General features: G+C 40.1%; 1 protein-coding gene across 2 annotated transcripts in view; it reads left to right on the top strand.

Annotated features, from left to right (window-relative positions):
* The window catches only part of SH3YL1 (SH3 and SYLF domain containing 1), a 45,546-nt gene that overhangs the window by 20,098 nt on the left and 6,936 nt on the right, over window positions 1-18,512 (top strand). For both annotated transcript variants that reach the window (XM_061210704.1, XM_061210705.1), the window contains 5 exons: window positions 1,060-1,124; window positions 6,733-6,845; window positions 7,945-8,073; window positions 10,114-10,282; window positions 10,906-10,984. In XM_061210704.1, coding sequence (XP_061066687.1) covers window positions 1,060-1,124; window positions 6,733-6,845; window positions 7,945-8,073; window positions 10,114-10,282; window positions 10,906-10,984 — 555 coding nt within the window. The remainder of the gene's footprint in view (window positions 1-1,059; window positions 1,125-6,732; window positions 6,846-7,944; window positions 8,074-10,113; window positions 10,283-10,905; window positions 10,985-18,512) is intronic.

Here is an 18,512-nt window from a genome sequence, read left to right as displayed (position 1 = left end):
CAGTTTTTAAACAGGGCCAGTCCCTAACATAGGAAGTGGAAAATAACTTTGAGATTATGAGACATTAATTTCTGTAATCAAAACCCCTCTAAGCCCAGATAGATTCGTTCTGGGTATATTCAAGCACTAGCCTGTCATCTAGAATACATGATAGCAAGAAAAATTAGGCTTAGGGAGCTACTGAGCATTTTCAGAAAGTACTTCATCTAGACTATCCCACCCACCCCCCCCCAATTATTTTTTTCTAGACTTGTTTAACACAATTGTGTCTAGATCAGGAAAAATAGGCACACAATAATCCTGAAATGTACCATATCATGGCAAATGCAATTATTGTACTTAGTTTCCAAATGTAAGGATATGTATCTTGTTACAATTTTAATAATCTTGAATTTATAACCTATTTCTTGTGCTTCTACTAGGCACAAAGGGTGTCAAAACAGTTCTTGCCCTCCAGGATTTACAATAGAAACAGTTTAGTATTGTGTTGCCCTTAGAAGTGATTATAATGAACTCAGGATTTACGATAGAAACAGTTTAGTATTAACGTTACCCTTAGAAGTGATTATAATGAACTCAGGATTTACGGTAGAGGTAGAAACAGTTTAGTATTACGTTACCCTTAGAAGTGATTATAATGAACTCTTTTGAATCCATTTGCTCTCTTATATCTATGATAAAATACAAACAAAAGACTAGAATTCCAGCTCAATTATTTTGTAAAACATTATGAATAATGATGGTTGAAATTATCAAATGCTATGTATATTTAATTGGTGAGAATTCAATAGTTTGGTATTATGCATGTTTGTAGGGAAAGATTAGAAAACATAGACTTGTGAGTCTGTGAGGCTCATAATGAATACCTAACACCTTTCAAACCTTAACTTAAAAAATTATATATATTTATTAAAGAACATTTAAAAACATAGGCAAAAATGCCAAAATCTCATTATTTTAAGAAGAAACACTATTAATTCACACTTTAGCATTTTTCCTCCCCATATTTATGTGCCAAAGAGTTTTAATATTAGAGTAATGTTTGTTTGTTTTTATTAGAATGGTCTGCACCTTCGGCCATCGGGATAGCTGGGCTTGGTGGAGGATTTGAACTGGGAATAGAGGTGAGTGGGTGATGTGTGTACATACAATTGCCCTATTCTCTAAAAGCAACTGATACGTGAAATTTGAGTGATCTCCTACTGTTCTTGTTTGACCACCTATGGAAATTGTTCCCTTTTATTTTCTTGAATCTCTACCTGAAGCTATGTAATGTTTATCATTTTTCTCCTTTTCCTTCATTGAGGGTAGAGTTTCTTTCATTCACCATCTCATCTGTTTCCATCTTTAGCACATCTGTAGAACACATATTCTCAGATCTGACAAACTACAATTGGCAGTTTATGGCTTCTGATTGCAGAGTCATGGGTGCAAACAGCTCAATGCCATGTATCAACATTTGTGGCAAAATCCAGTCTGGTACCCCTAATGTTCAAACTACTTCCAATTTTTTAAGTAAAGATTGACTTTGTATTGTTTCATTTTACAACATTGCTGCTAATGATTATGGTTTCTAGCCCATTTCTAATCAAATGGACTAGACATTATACCAGCACACAATTGTTTACAGAGGTCGCTCCCACAGGGAGCATCTGCATGATATCAGTCTTTCAGCTGCTGCTTTATTGCTAAGTGATTGGTAAATCAAATCTCCTAATATTCCCAAATCATTTTCTTCTCAAATTTCAGTCAGTTTCTTCCTGAACTATCCTTTTATGAATTTGCTCTGTTGCCATAGTTTTAAATGCCCTTGGCCTTATTAGGAGGAAGTATTTCCACTACTGATTTTCATTTTTATTTGACCTTTACTTGCTGCTGCATAAATTTGTGATATAAAAAGAGGAACATATTTTAGTTTTGCTATCATGACTGCCTTTTGGTTGTATATTCAACCAAATCATGGCCTTCAGAAACGTCGCACTCGTGTGGAAAGCGTATTTTCAGCATCTGTTGTGCACCCCTGCTCACACCTCCTGGTACTGTACCCAGGTGTCCCTCATCACTGCCCTCTGACCCCAGGCTTTGGGGCTCCATCTCAAAGAGCATTTACTTATATTTGCCATTTGTGGAAACTTTGAATGCAACTTACCCTCATGGCTGTATAGAAGTTAACTCTGGAATTCCATTTAAATACTGTACATGGAAGATAAGCATTAACTTTTAAAAATATCCACTTCAAGTAGAGATTAGAAGACTGTACTAGGAGTTTGTGCCTCTTGAATATGACCTGGCTTTGCTTCCCTGAGTGTAGCCGTAAGGTTAGAGCTGTCAGTCACTTTTCAGTGCTAATGAGAGGCCGTGCTGGTTCCCCAGGAAGCATCTCAGACCTGGCCAGAAACACGCAGTTACCTTCTGGGTGCAGCTGTGGCCCAGGATGAGCGAGGGAGCTTGGGGGTCAGTGGCCATGCGCCCGCGGAGCTCCTGCGGCTGGATGCTCTTGTCGCCCCAGCTCCAGTTCCAATGAAGTGCAGCAGGCCCGTGGCCGACGCAGGCAGGGGGACCCACGCCCTCGAGTCTGCAGCCCCCCAGGCTGCCTGGGCTCCTCTCTGGCGTTCTTCTTCCGCCACACGCTTGCTCCTAGTGGGATGGAGTGCTCGGCACATGCGCCAGTCTGGAGATTTTCTTGCCTGGCCCTTACCTAGATTGTGAGTCCTTCATACCTGTGTCCCCAGACTGGCCAAGTATCAAGCACAAGTAGACACCCAAAATAAATCTGTTTCTTTAAAGCACTGTATCATCGGTTCAAACTATTAAATGTTTGTTGAATAATTTAATTATCTGCCATTCTGTTTTGGAATGGAATAATTAGCAATAATGGCTAACATTCACATAAAACTCTCACATGTACTCTCATAGAATCATTTCCATACCGTAGCCATGCTGAGTGGCCGTCGCTGCCGTCATTGTGTAGATAACTGAGTTATGTGACGCCTCCAGCCTGAGAATGACAGGCTGGCCATTCAGAGGGAGGCCTCTGGCTTCCATGGGTGCTTGGGTGAGTCTCCTCGTTTCTAGTGCCCCATCTGGTCCTAACTGTAACTTCCACCCGTATAACACGCCGTGGATTTCAGGGCACGGATGAGGTAGGCAGGGCGCATGTGATTATTTTCAACGCGCAGAGATGCTAAGCAGCTTGCAGAGGTGGTGTGTGGTTGTCTCTAACTGGTTTCACTGGAGACAGAGCCTGAGACAGGGCTCGTGGTGCACGTGACTTACTGAGCAAATGTTCTGGGTGAGGGGGAAACTCTAAGGGGCTGAGGGAAGCAGGACAGAGAAGGGGAAGGGTCCAAGCAAGGCCATGGTTCCAGGTAAAGTCGCCCTGGTCTGATAGGAAGAGAAGGCAGGTCTTACGACAGAGGCAAGGGGGCTGGCGTTTGGGGTCGGCTGCCCTCGCCACCTGGCAGCACGTGGGTGTGGCGTGTGGTGGCAGGGCTGGAGGAGACTGCAGCGCCCCCCATGGTGGGACCAGACCCCTCTCCTGAGCCCAGGACCCCCTGCGAGCTTCCGCCCCCGTGCTGCCTACCCCAGGGGGTGACCCCTTCATTACACGTGGAAAGCGGACTTGACTATCAGGAAGTCTAGATTTAGCTCCGCTTTGGAATCTCGACCAGGTTAAGGTTCTGAAGGTATGTGAAGTTAGGGACGTGTCGTTTTTTGACAGAATGTGTTGGCCTTCAGGAGCTTGGGCATTAGTTAAATATAGATTATGGCACTGGTCCACTCATGAGAACTGCTGAGAATTCCCAAGGTTGTGTAACTCACACACACCCACCAAACACAACAACAACAAATGAAAGATTTAAAAGTCAGTGGAGTAAGGAAAGATAATACTAAGACTTGGTTTAAACACCGTTAATATTTTCTTTCCAGGACAATTATAGCAGAGCCCAAAGGTCTGAAAACCCTGATACCTTGGATTATCCAATTGTTCGTTGTTTACCAAAATCCAGAATCCACACTGGGCCATCAAGTCAGATCAACCTCGCTTTCACCCAAGATTGTAATGTGAGAAAAATTACTCCGCTTTTTCCAGGAGAATTTGGATGAACTCTTTTACTTTAATGATGAGGAAGGCATCTAGGCTTAAGTTGAGAAACTACTGTTAGAGATCAGAGTTCAGTTTCCAAGTCCCCTAAGATTGCTGTGCAAGGGGAGGATCTGTTGGTGTGAGGAGTGGAAGGGGATGGGAACCCCTCAAATGTGGGTTGAACGTTGAGGCTGATGATGCCACATACTGAGAGTATGACAGCTTACTGCCCACATGATGAGGCTTTCTGGGGAGTGAGACAGACTCCCGAGCAGAATGGCTTGAGAGATGGGAAAGAAGACCCTTCTATGCAGGGTAGGGGTGGGGCTGGGGGGCGGTCTCACTAGAACCACAGGAGGGAGCCCTGGGCTTTCTCGCCAGGTTGTCTGGATTTGGGGCTTGAAAGCTATCGCTTCATTACAGGACGACAGCATCGGGACTCGGTGGCTTGGGTTCAAGGTGGGTAAACACTTGAGAGGGAGATGGGGCAGTGCCGTGTTGGGGACAGGGTGTCAGGGGACGAGAAGCCCTCCGGCTCCTGAGAACATTTCTCCCCCAGCTTTTCCTGCATGATAGTTGCATTTTTTAAAATTCTTTTTAAAGAATTGAGTTTAATTGTAAAACTCGCATTTTATTTACAGTTAATTGTATCTTAATGCAAACTTATTAAGAAACCTCTATCAAATTCTTAAATGTCTGTCTTAACTGTTTATTGCTCCATTGCTCCAGGTTTCTTTCAGGAAATCTGTTTTGCTTTTTATTCTAAGCTGTGGAAATAAATCAAGAGCCGTTGGCCGTACTGCTGCTCTTCAAACTGTGGTGCTTTGGACCTGGTTCTCTGATTAGTCATGTCACCAAAGAGCACAGGATTATCTTACTCTTATTTCAGGAGAACTGAATTGAGACTAGACATAAAGTTAAAGGATTAATTTATTTTCTTTATTGACTCATATAGTTGTGCCTTACTTAACTATCCTAAGACGTACCAAGTAGAAGGAGACATAACAACTAGAGCATCCACAAGGTCACGGCTGGAGACTTATACTATCTGAGTGTGTATACACTAAGCATTATGCAAAGTAATTTCATATATGTTATCTTAAAAAGTATATAAGATTTGGTTATATAATCTTGCAAAATTGCTTAGCATTGCATGAGAAACACTGAATAATTCTGTATCATTCAACACCATGATCCTCAGAAATTGTCCATGTATAAAATGGAATTAACAGTTGATATGAGTCACAGTGATATGTCTGGCATGCATCAATTAGCTGGCGTGTTTGGTCTGTCCTACGGAACTTGAGTGTATTTTTTCATGAAGGAATTCAAATTAAACTGTATCAGGAATTCCACTAGGCCCTTCCAAGTGCAATCACGTTTGGTAATAATCGGATTCTTCTGTCAGATGAAAACAAAGATTCAAAACATTTAAAGAACGATATAAATGAAGTCATCTTTTAAACATTAATCTGCTTGGCCTTTGCATATTTTATTGAGATGTGGTAAATATGCCAGGGTTTACAAATGATTTCAACTCATCTTTCAAACAACCCTAGATTTGTGTATATGCATACATACATGTATATACATATACCTATACGATTATATATACTTATAAATCTGATTACTATTATACCCATTTTACAGAGGAGATTGGGGCTTTGAGCCGCTCAATCATTTGCCCAAGGTCTCGCAATATGCCAGGGGCAGAAGTGGAATTAACACCCAAATGGTTTCCATTCTGAGCCCAGATTCCCAGCGCCAGGCCCTCAGGCCTTCCGTTCTCTGGCACTTGACACACGTGCTTGACCTCCCCGTGGTTCAGGGAGCAGGTCCTGCCATGGCCTTTAACCATGAGAAGGCCAAATGGAGCCAAAATGCCCCAGATGGCCCGGTGCTGCGAAGAGGAGCTGGGCTTGAAAGTCTGGCCTCCCCAGCCGGCGCCTCTCCTCTGCGCTCGTGGGGTGAGGGGCCGTGGCCTGGGCACCCTGCCCGGCCTCACCGGGGGTCCCGCCCCAGCGGAGGCGAGTCTGAAGAACACGCCTTGTCCCCAGCGACCCGCCCAGAGCGTGTGACTCGCTCCAGCTTTGCTTTTACTTGGAGGATTAACCCTGGTAATAGGCATAGCTACTGGTTAACTAATCTTCCTCCTGGTGTGCTGCACTTTGGGGCGGCTCCTGCTTGGGGGTCGCGTGGACCTGCAGGGGCGCCGGTGGGGACCAGACTCGGGCCCCCGGACCTTCCGACCTGCTCCTCGTTCTCGTTCTCCGGCTTGGCTTTCGTGACGTGCTTAGTTTGAGGAAGCCTTTTGACCTTTCCCACCTACCTGTGTGTGACCTGTTCAGGTGTCACTAGGACACGTCACTCAGCCTCACTAACCCGCGAGGCTGCTGAGAAGAAGTCGATGCCCGGAGACCTCCCACCACGTGCTCGATGCACAGCCCTGCGCTCCCATTGCCTGCGGGAAGGTTAGCTGCTTACATCCTCAGCTGAAAATACAGCATGACTCTGCTTTCATACTCTCTTTGGCTACATTGAAATTCTTGCTACATTACATATCGTATGTTGAGTTTTGGTAAACATATATTTTAAATGATATTTAGGCATAATTATTTTAAAATAAATGGCTGTCTACATTTCAGGTATCGGATTTGGTAATAATTTTGAATTATGACAGAGCAGTAGAAGCTTTTGCAAAAGGCGGTAACCTAACACTTGGAGGGAATTTGACTGTGGCAGTTGGGCCCTTGGGAAGGTGAGTACTCTGAAATCCCTTTTGAACAGCTCTTGGATAGTAAAGGCTTTAAAACTATATTGTTTTTCATTAAGAGAAACGAATTAAAATGACAGAAATTTATGATTTACACATGTCCCAGAGGGTTTGAGGCTGCTTACACATAAGAAATAAACAAAACACAGCCATTGTGATAAAATGAGAAAATCTGAAACTAAAACACACAAAAAGAAATTAAATATTTCAGAAATGCAGGCTGTTGTGTCTACCGGAATCAACATAAAATTTACCTTTAAGCTTTGAAGGAGCCAGCTCGAGTCAATTTTAATTAACTGAGAAAGGGCAGCGTTGATCAGGGAAAAAAGGGGTTTTTTTTCCAACTAAATTGTGAAAAATTGAAATGGAAGTGTTTTACTTGAGTGATGTTTACAATACTTAAAGTGTATTTTCCTTCTCTATTAATCAATAACTATTCTTGAGTTAATTGAGCAATTAAATATTTTAAACCCAGACTGTTTATAGAAGTTACTCAGTAAAATCATTTAAAAAGGTTTCTAAGTTCCATGAAAATACTCACTGTAAAAAGAACCACAGTCTTTTACTCTTGAGGTGTGTTTCCCTGTTTTAGGGAAGGAAGACAGTATGGGAAAATATCAGCTGTACGTGTGTTCTCCACGTGCATCACACTGTTCTACAACAATCTTACCTGCTATGTACTTGCCATGAACTGTCCGTCCTCTAGACCACTGTGAACACACCTAGCTTAGGCCAGCAGGAAGTAAAATATGTAAAAATGATTGAAGTTGGGGATGGGGTTGGTGGTGGGATGAATTGGGAGATTGGGATTGACATATATATACTAATATGTATAAAATAGATAACTAATAAGAACCTGCTGTATAAAAAATAAATAAATAAAATAAAACTAAAAAAAAAGAAAGCCCTATGGACGTGACCTCATTAAATATTCAATAAACAATATTTCTCCCCCCCCCCAAAAAAAATGATTGAAGTAAGTGCAGAGCAAGATCCTTCTTTTGGGTTAGAAGTACAGTGCCAAACAGTCATCTTTAAGTGAAGATGCTCACAGTTCTGTGATGCAAAGCCTTCTGTTTTGCAGGAATTTAGAAGGAGATGTCTCCCTAAGAAGCTCAGCTGCTGTCTTTACTTACTGCAAGTCAAGAGGCCTCTTCGCTGGCATATCTTTAGAAGGTAGCTGTTTGATTGAGAGGAAAGAAACTAACCGAAAGTAAGTGCAAGGCAAATAATTTTAATTGATTTGAAAAACGTGTGATGAGAAAATAATACTTTGTAGATTCATGTCGTTCTTAAAAGTGTACAGAGTACCTCTGTACAGGCAAGTGTTGTGTCGGCACCATTTTTCCAGCAACATTTGCTCACTTTGTGTCTCTGCATCACATTTCGGTAACTCCTGCAATATTGCAAACTTTTTCATTATTACTACATTGGCTATGGTGATCTGTGATCAGTGACCTTTGATGTTACTATGGTTACTGTTTGGGGCACCAGGAACTGCACCCCTATAGGATGGAGAACTTAATCAGTAACTGTGTGTGTATTCTGATGGCTCCTCAGACTGGCTGTTTCCACTCACCACCACCCCCTGCCCCCAAGTTTCCGTCCCTCTCCTCAGGCCTCCCTATTCCCTTAGACACAACAGTATTGAAATTAATAACCCTACAAAGACCTCCAAGTGTTCAAGTGAAAAGAAGAGTTGCACGTCTCTTAACTTTAAATCAAGAGCTAGAAATGACTGAGCTTAGTGAGGAAGGCATGTCAAAGCCAAGATGGGCCGAAAGCTAGGTCTCTTGTGCCAAACAGTTAGCCAAGCTGTGATTGCAAAGGAAAAGTTCTTGAAGGAAATTACAAGTGCTCCTCCAGTGAACACACAAATGATAAGAAGGCGAAACAGCCTTACTACTGATACGGAGAACGTTTTAGTGGTTTGGACTGAAGATCAAACCAGCCACAACATTGCCTTCAGCCAAAGCCTCATCCAGAGCAAGGCCCTAATTCTTTTTAATTCTGTTCAGGCTGAGAGAGCTGAGGAAGCTGCAGAAGAAAAGTGTGAAGCCAGCAGAGGTTGGTTCGTGAGGCTGAAGGGAAGCAGCCGTCTCCATAACGTCAAAGTGCAGTGTTCCTCATGAGAGGTTTCCTATTGTTAGGCTCAGCCTTTGTCTTTCTTCCATAAGATAGAGACCAATTTTGATTTAAAAAATACAAGATTTGGAAGTACTCTAACAGGCGACGAGGAGCTTCCACTTTAAACTGGCATCTGGCTGATTTTTCCCAAAACTGCTCTTCTGTATTTCCACTAAAATATGTCTGATTGCCCAGAAAAAGATAAAAAGCTAAGACTGAGAGGACTAATTCTAGAGCCTGGCAGGAATCCCACTAATAGTGACCCTGACAGGGCTGCCCCTGCTGGTGGTGGACACACGTCTGCCGCTTACAGCAGACTTGAGAGAAGTTGAGTACCAAGTCTGCGGTGCCCGTTTACCCAGAATCCCACAGCACATGCAGAAACGTTCAGTGCAGACCTCAACAACCAGAAGATAGGAGGAATGGGGGGAAAGTAAGGTTCGCAGAACTCTCCATCTTGTAAAGTCAAGAGAAATGTTTTTACTTCTGGTTTTATTAATTTGAGAAATTTAAGTTAAGAATGCTTTTAGACATTTGTGATTCTAGGCCTTTGGAAGATTTTCCAACTAAAGTTCACCTAAATCCTGGATAAACTAAAACAAATATACTTCTTAATCACTTGCAGGGCTTCTAAACATGTAAGGCAAATCCTTACATAATTTTGATACAAATAAACATTTTAAGGAAACTATATGTTAGCACCATTTTTATAAGAAGCTTAAAAAGTAAAAACCTATAAAGATGTATACGTATGTGATTGTAATTGTATGTGTATAAGTGTTTATATGAATATTTATATGTTTATTATATGCATTTGTATATAAATGTTCTATGTATGTTTTTATGTATAAGTGTTTGTATGTATATATGATGTGCTTTTATATTATTGGGAAAAGGATATAAATATCAGACCATTTATGGTGATTGCCTCTAGAGGTGAGCTTGGAGAGGTGAATTTAGAGGCTTTTACATGGGTTATGGCTTGTAGTTAGTGTTTGAAAAGTAGTATATATGAAGTGCTATATGTGAGTAAATCATACACACATACACAGGTGTGTGTCCTACATTTAACTCTAGAAAAGATCTCTGTCTGCAAAAGAAATGTTCTTAATATATTTCTTATTAGATTTTATTGTCAAGACATTCGAGCTTATGACATTTTATTTGGAGATATACCACGGCCTGCTGAAGCAGAAGATCTTTATGAAATTCTTGATTCTTTTACTGAAAAGTATGAAAATGAAGGACGACAAATCAATGCAAGAAAAGCAGCACGGGAGCAGAAGAAGGGTTCTGTAATGCTTGGTTTTTATATTTTTCTTAGTAGCCACAGAAAATTTCTTTATATAGAACATTCTATCCTTGATGCCAGGTTTCTAATAACCTACTACACTTCCCTTGTAATTTCATTAACATAAAGTTCTTGTGAAAATGTCATAAAACCTTGACAGTCATCTATGCAAATTTCAGGAGGAAACGTGGTTTTCCATGATTGCATTTCTGCAAGGATAGAACTGTATAATATTAATTAATAATACCAATAACTGCCGCTAGCCCGGGGCCTTGACGTGCAGAGGGTTTCGTGCGCCTCGTTCATCTAGTTCCGCACCTTTCGGAGCCGCGCGGCCCTTGCCGGGTCCATCGCTCTGCGCCTCGCTTTGCTCCGCCTGCGCGGTGTCAAAGGTGCCGGGATGAGGGAAGCTTCCGGTTATAGAAGCGCGCCCCCTGCCGTCACCCGCATGTTGTCCAGTTCAACCAGATGTGGCCCAGAGCAGTACATGTGCTCTGTTAATGAGTGCACAGGATAACGTTTGCGTGTACACCCATTGGGGGGAGGGGGGGGAAAGCCTTATATGGTCCTAAGTAAAAACAGAGTTTTAAAATCACGTGCATTTTTTGTTGTTGTTGTTCCTCCCAGGCTAAAGAATTGCCTTCAAAACCATTGTCAAGACCACAGCAATCGTCTGCACAAGTACAGCTGAATTCTGGCTCTCAAAGTAAATATTTGTGTTGCAATTCAAATATATTTATCATTAAGTAATCGTGAAATATTATTAAGAAATCAAGCTACATTTAATGATAGATCTAAAGTCATTACTTTAGCGTCAAATAGAAGAACTAATGAGTATTAAAGAGAGGAAAACAAATGCTCGGCCTCTTCTAAACATACAAGGCAAATTCTCATTCCTGTAATTTGTGAAAACGTCTATTCTCATTCAGAAAATGCTTTTTCCAATTGACAAAGTGATTTATCTTTAAAGTTTTTCTTTTTTTGTCATTTCTTCCAAAGACTATTATCCTGCTAATTTGAAATGGAAACAAAATAAGCCTATTTTTCTCATATACACATAGATTTATATTTCTGAGTATTAATTTGACCATACATTCTTGGGAGCTCAGGGTTTCATAAGGTGGTTTTAAAATAGGATAAATTCGTAAAGCACCAGGTTTTTGGCCTTTACACCTCTTTCCATCACTCATTTTTATGACAGTCACTCTTGGAATTCTGCTCTTCATGTACAGAGGTTACCAGTAAATAGCAATATACTAAAGTAGGCAATGTCTCATGTAATAATTAACTGTTCTGCAAGTGGCTTTGGGCTGTGGCTTTTGAGAGCACAGTGATGAATCTAACTTATCTCCTGCCTTTAAAGAACTTTCCTTCTAGGAGCAGAGATATTACAGGTGGAAAAGTAACTGCAATTACTGGAAGGAAGTACAGTTGACCCTTGAATAATGCAGAGGTTAGGGACACCAACCCCTCATGCAGTCAAAAATCCATATATAACTTTTGACTCCCCCAAATAGCCCATTGCTGACTGGAAGCCTTACTGATAACATAAACAGTTTATTAACACGTATTTTGGATGTTATATGTGTTACATACTATATTCTTATATAAAGTAAACTAGAAAAAATATTATTAAGAAAATCATAAGGAAAAGAAAATACATTGATCATACTGTACTGTATTTATTTATACAATAAGTTTACATTGTTTACAAGATGAATTGTCTGTCAGTACGTACATCAATATTGTCTTATATGATACAAAAAACTGTAAATGTTTTATGTATTACTAACACTAGATATAAAAATGAAAAGATAATGGAAAAAGAAATTCGTATTTACAGGTATAATAATTCATGCATTGATAAAAAAGAAGCAGCAATATGACTGCTTCATGGTAGCCTAACCTATACACTAATGAATGAAAAGTTATGAAATTTTTATGGCACACAGTATTACAGCCATATTGATAATACAGTATTAGAAACATTGTTACATTTTTTAAAAACCACTTACATGCGATGAAGACTGATAGTTTCTCCAATTATGAGAGAGAGAGAGAGAGAGAGAGAGAGAGGGGGGCATACGGTACAGCAATGTAATTCTTTGAAAGCCAAGTTATAAAACGTAAGAAAACTAACACATTATTAACTTTGTATTAAATATGACTCACCTTATGCCTATGTGAGGATAGGCTATCCACTTCTATACAAGTCTTGCCCATGATGTTCCACACGATGAACACTTAGGCGATGATGGTGATAACACAAAGACGTCCCATACAATTATTAGATTTTCACATGAGGACATTCACACATACACCACAGAAGAGTTTATTAACTGAACAGCATGATGATTATTTACTATTCATTAAGTGGAGGTGGATCATCGTAAAGGTCTTCATCCTCCTTGTCCTCACGTTGGTTGAGCAGGCTGAGGAGGAGGAGGAGGAGGGTTGGCCTCAGGGGTGGCAGAGGTGGGGGAGGGGCGGGGAAGGGGGAAGCAGGGGAGGCAGGCGCACTCAGTGTAACTTGATGGAAATGTATCGTAATTTCTGTCTGACATTTTTGCTTTTTCATTTCTCTAAAAATGTGTCCATAGGATCCCAGTCCTCCTTCCACTGTTTGCTTTAGTTTCAGTGCCCGTATCGTACAAGTTAAAAGCAGTCTTGAATAATCAGAACCCTCTTCCGGATTGTCTGATGTCAGTTTGTTTCTGGCACTGCTTCTACGTCTTCTTCCTCATCGTCTGGCACTGGTTCAGAAGCTCTCATCTCCATCTAGTATCTTTTGTTAATTCCTCCAGTGTGGTGTCTATTAGCTTTTGAAATTCTCCAAGACCCGTATCTTGAAACCCTTCACAGCAACCCCCCACCCCCGTCTATTTTGCCATATCTACAATCTATTTCATGATTTCCTCGATTGGCTCTGTTGTAAATCCTCTGAAGTCATGCACGACATCTGGAACAGTTTTCTCCAGCAGGAGTTTATTGTTTCAGGCTTGATGGCTTTCATGACTTTTCCTATAAGAAATAGCATCTTCAGTGGCGTAATCCTTCCAGACTTTCATAATGTTCCCTCTATAGGCGTTTTCTTCCGTAGCCTCAACAGTTCTTTCTGTAGAGTACCATGTGTGATGAGAGCCTTTAAAGGTCTTGATGATCCCCTGATCTAGAGGCTGGAAATAGAGACGTTGTGTTTGAGGCCAAGTACACAACTTGGTGGTCTACTCATGGAGTTGAACTCACGGGGTTCTGGGGGGCCAGGGGCATTGTCCAATATCAAAAGAACTTTAAAAGGCAGTCCCTTACTGGCAAAGTACTTCCTGATTTCAGGGACCAATCCAGAAAAAGGGTTCTCATGATCCAGGCCTTCTTTTTGTACAACCAAAAGATGGGCAGCTTGCGTTTATCTTTTCCCTTCTAGGCTTGGAGTTTAGCAGTTCTATAGATGAGGGCAGTCCTGATCACAAACTCCACTGCCTATGCACACAAGAGCAGAGTTGGTCTGTCCCTTCCTGCCTTAAATCCTGATACTCACTTCTCTTCCTTACTAATAAATGTCCTTGGTTGCATTTTTTTTCCCAGAATAGGGTAGTTTCATCTGCATTAAAAACCTGTTCAGGCAGATGTCCTATCTCCTCAATGATTTTCTTAATGACATCTGGGAACTTGTCTGCTGCCTCTTGGTCAGCAGAAGATGCTTCTCCTGTTGTCTTGACAGTATTTAAGCAGATAATTTACTAAAATTATCAAGCCAGCCTTTGCTGGTATTTAATTCTCCAGCTTTAGATCCTTCACCTTCTTTTTGCTTTAAGCTGTCATATAATGACTTTGCTTTTTCTCGAATCATATTAGAGTCGATAGCAATCCTGCACCCACATAAAAACTGCATTTTTAATACAAGATAAAAAGGTATTTCACAGAAGATGCAAGATTTATGTGACTGTTGGTGTAGCTGCAGCAACAGCTTCATGAATTTCCTTTTCTTTTTTTTTAATTTTTTTGTTTTTTGATGTGGACCATTTTTAAAGTCTTTATTGAATTTGTTACAATATTGCTTCTGCTTTATGTTTTGGTTTTTTGGCCACGAGGTATGTGGGATCTTAACTCCCCAACCAGGGATCCAACCTGCAACCCCTGCATTGGAAGGTGAAGTCTTAACCACTGGACTGCCAGGGAAGTCCCTCCTTTTCAATTTTTACAACGGTTCTTACACTGAATGTATTTATGTTGGAATAGTGGGGAGCTGCAGCTGCAGACCTCGATTTACAGTGTACATCAAGCAGTTCAGCTTTTGCTTGTAATGACTTTCCTCTGCTTCTTGGAAGCACTTCCAGGACCACTAGTGGCACATTGTATGGGTCCCATGGTGTTATTCAAGGTTTACGGTATCATACTAAATACAATGAAAAATACACCAGAACCATGAAAGCGGACTTATTACAGTGACACACAGTTTACTGGAGAGATTGCTTCTCGTGTGGGGATGATTACGTGCGACCCTTGGCTCACCTTGGCGCTACAGCAACAGGAGGTGGCTACAAAACTATTACAGTAGTGCAGTACGTACATTTATGCACTTATGATTTAATACTGCAGCTTTACATTTGTTTACATTTCTCTCCACTGCAAATAGTGCCATGTAGGGTCTATAAGTGTGTGTGTGCATAAGTTTTGATAAATTTTAACTTTTAGTAAAAGATTTGGGTATATTTTATCGTAGCAAATGATAAAATAGACTAGTATCTACATAAATTCCATGCATTCATGACACACCTAACTTTTTCTTAATTCTTTTGATATTTCTGGGTTGTGCATTTCATCTGTGAGTTTTTTCAAATTGTGGCAAATCTCAGACAAAATTTCCAGTGTATTTATCGGAAAAAACCCACGTGTAAGAGGACCCACACAGTCCAAGCCCATGTTATTCAAGGGTCAATAGTATATGATAAGTTCTGGGAGGAGGACCGGAAGTGTCAAAGTGCTGCCGAGGGCACGAAGCCTATTCTGCCCCTCCCCCTCTGTGTTCTGTATCCATTTGCCCAGTTTTCATGCCCAGGTGAGAACTGGGCCTGAAACATGACTCATGGCCCTTATATTGATTCCTGGCTGTGCCTTTAGCTTAAATTCACCCCTTCCAGGAAGATCCTCAGGAACTAGACCTATTCTTCTTTATTACACACCCCCCCCCGCCCTAACAACTTACTCTGTATCCCATTCTCTTGGGATGCTGCTTTTTTCTTCCAAATGGGATAGTCTATTTTTCTTTCATGTTGTGGTGATTAATTTGTTTACGCTCTTATTTTCAGTAGCAAGATGTGAGCATTGAATCTATTTTTATTGATATTTTAGATCTGAGTGATTACATAAAATTTGACCCATGTGTATACTTTAAAATACATAGTGTTTCTAAAATTTCCTTGCTAAGAGAATAGGTATCTGTATCATGCTTACGTAAAAATCCTGTTAGTCCTCAATATCAATTCCTTGTCAGTGTAGATTAAAAAGCTACTTACCTTATCTCAAGGAACTCCTCTCACCTAACAATGGAAAAATCTTGGAAGATTTGTTTCTTTTGCATATTCTTCCTGAGCATGTATTTTAAAATCTCACCATCATCTTTGGTCACTGGATCCCCTACCCTAGCCAGCCTTGGCTTGTCTGTTTCCCACAGTGATCTCGTGTCTTCTGATCTGTCGATCTGTGTCGGCAGGGGCTGCTCTCCCTACTTTTTGCAGTGTCCTTGCCAGCTCACCTTCTTGTCTGTGCACGTTTCTGCAAACTCAACTCTATTCACCATATGTCCTTGTGAATACTCTCCTTCTCCCTTGACTTTTTCAGCTTCATTATTTGTAGCTCGATTCCTATTTTTTTCACATGCGCATCACCTTTTCTCATGCAGCGTATCATCCCCAGTTGCGAACACCCATTTTTTATTCAATAAAAGGAAAATTTTAAACTGGTATCTATTTTCAACCTTTTATTTTAAACCTGACCTATTCCTAAGTTCTTTATTAAAAAACAAAATCTTAATTTTTAATTTTTTATATATCCTCACATATATAATTTTATATAAGTACATATGTGGTTCATAAATATGGTTTTTGAAAGCATTTTTTTTCTTTTTCTTTTAGGAGTCATTCCCTTTTTCCCATTTCTCCTCTGTCTTAACTTGCACGGCACCCTCTTCCATACTCATCCCAGCACACCCATGTGAACAACAGGAGTGATATTTTTCTCCATGTTTCTATACTCCTACACGTGGGCACGTGTGCAAACACGTAGATACGCATGGGCAGAATATTTTGCTGTTGTCTCACAAAAATGCTGTCGTATTATTTATGCTTTACTGTAGCTTGTTTGTCTGTGGGTTTTATTTGTTCCTTTTGCTCAACAGCACCTCTTGGAAATCCCTGAATCAACTGATACAACTCTAATTAATTCTTTTTAAAGGCTATTTAATATTCCATCGTGTAGATGTACATATTTTATTCAGCCACTCTCCTACTGATAGATATTAACTTTCAGTTTTTTTCCCATGCCGAGCAATGCCACAATTAATATCTTTTAAAGTTAAGTTGTCTACAACATTGGCACTTTTTAAAAGATAATTACCAGGAATGGACATGACAGGTCAAAGGATATATTTTTAAATTTTTAACAGATTTGGTAGATTGCTTTTTAAAAGTTTCTACTACTGCAGAGTCTCATTAGCCATTCCCCACCATATACACTCCCCACCATGTGCACCCCCATCATATAGCTACACTCCCTACTATGTACACACCCCACCATATACACTCCCCACCATATACACACCCCACCATATACACTCCCCACCATATACACTCCCCACCATGTGCACCCCCATCATATAGCTACACTCCCTACTATGTACACGCCCCACCGTAACATTCCTCACCATATTCATTCCTCATCACTGCTAGTGTTGGAGTGTCTTGAAGTGTTTACGAGTCTGAGGGTTGGTTATATCTCCTTGTTAATTGGATTGTTTTTGTCCCTATTAGTGATTTAAATATTTTTTCATACTATTGCTGGTGTTTGGAATTTACTCTTGTCTGAAAAGTCTCTTTATTTCATTGGTTAATTTTTTACTATTGGAATATTTGTTGCATTTTCAACTTGTAGGAGTGCTTTGTGTATTAAGGACTTTGTCATTTGGATGACAGTTTTTTCTTCTACATGTATCATTTGTCTGTTGATCTTATTTCTCATGTATTTTACTATATGAAAGTTTTAATTTTTATGTAAAAATGTATCTGTCACCTATTTTCATAGGTTTTGTAATTTTTAGTCATGGTTAAGGTCTTCCCTCCTATACAAGATTGCATTCATGGTATCCTAAATTTTCTTGCAGTGTTTTATTCTTGCAATTACTGGATACTTACTCTTCATATACTTTAAGATCATTTTACCAATATTCCCCTCGACCCCCAATATGCAATTCTAGTTGAAGTAATATTATGTACTTACATGAATTCTGTGATTTTTTGATATTAATTCCAGTAACATTACATATATAAGCTAATAAATTTGGCATTTGTATGATAATCTTCCTATTTTATGCTTTCCATTTGTTGAGATATTATTTTATGTCTTTCCTAAGATTTCATAGTTTCTGTGCCTTTCTTGTTAAATTTATTCCTAAATACTTTGTGATTTTGGTTTGCTGTGTTGAATGGAATGTACTTTCCCATTTATATTTCAGAGTGCTTATTTTAATAGTTGAGAAAGTCTTAATTTGCATATATTTTGTCTTATATATGGTCACCAACCCCAAATCTCTTGTTTATAGTCAGTTGTTAAAAATAGATTCTCTGATATTTGTACCCTCTTCCCCACCTTGCCAATGTTTATTTCTATATTTTTCTGTTCATAAACTTCTGAGGCCACTGGCCTTCAAAGTGGTGTACCTCTATCCTTAGGGGGAACACAGAGGCTGCAAAAGTGCACCTGGGCATAGGTAATTTAAGAGATACAGTTTACAGATGACCAGTTTCCACATGTGTTCTTTCTTAAAGCCAGTCCAAGTGAGAACATGACGTGCAGGCTACCCTCTCTGTGTTCTATCCTTTCACAGTAGTTTGTTTTCATACTTGAATAAGAAAAGCAAACCCCAAACCATCTTAATCATACTACAGTACATTGTCCCCAAAATGTAAGAACAATGATCCAGTTTGAAATATGGATGTTAATGTTGGTATAGTTAGTTA

This window comes from Eubalaena glacialis, chromosome 14 (genome assembly GCF_028564815.1).
Source record: "Eubalaena glacialis isolate mEubGla1 chromosome 14, mEubGla1.1.hap2.+ XY, whole genome shotgun sequence".
Classification (NCBI taxonomy): Eukaryota; Metazoa; Chordata; class Mammalia; order Artiodactyla; family Balaenidae; genus Eubalaena; species Eubalaena glacialis.
Note: the sequence above shows the minus strand (reverse complement) of the source record. Positions and strands in the feature narration are given on the sequence as shown.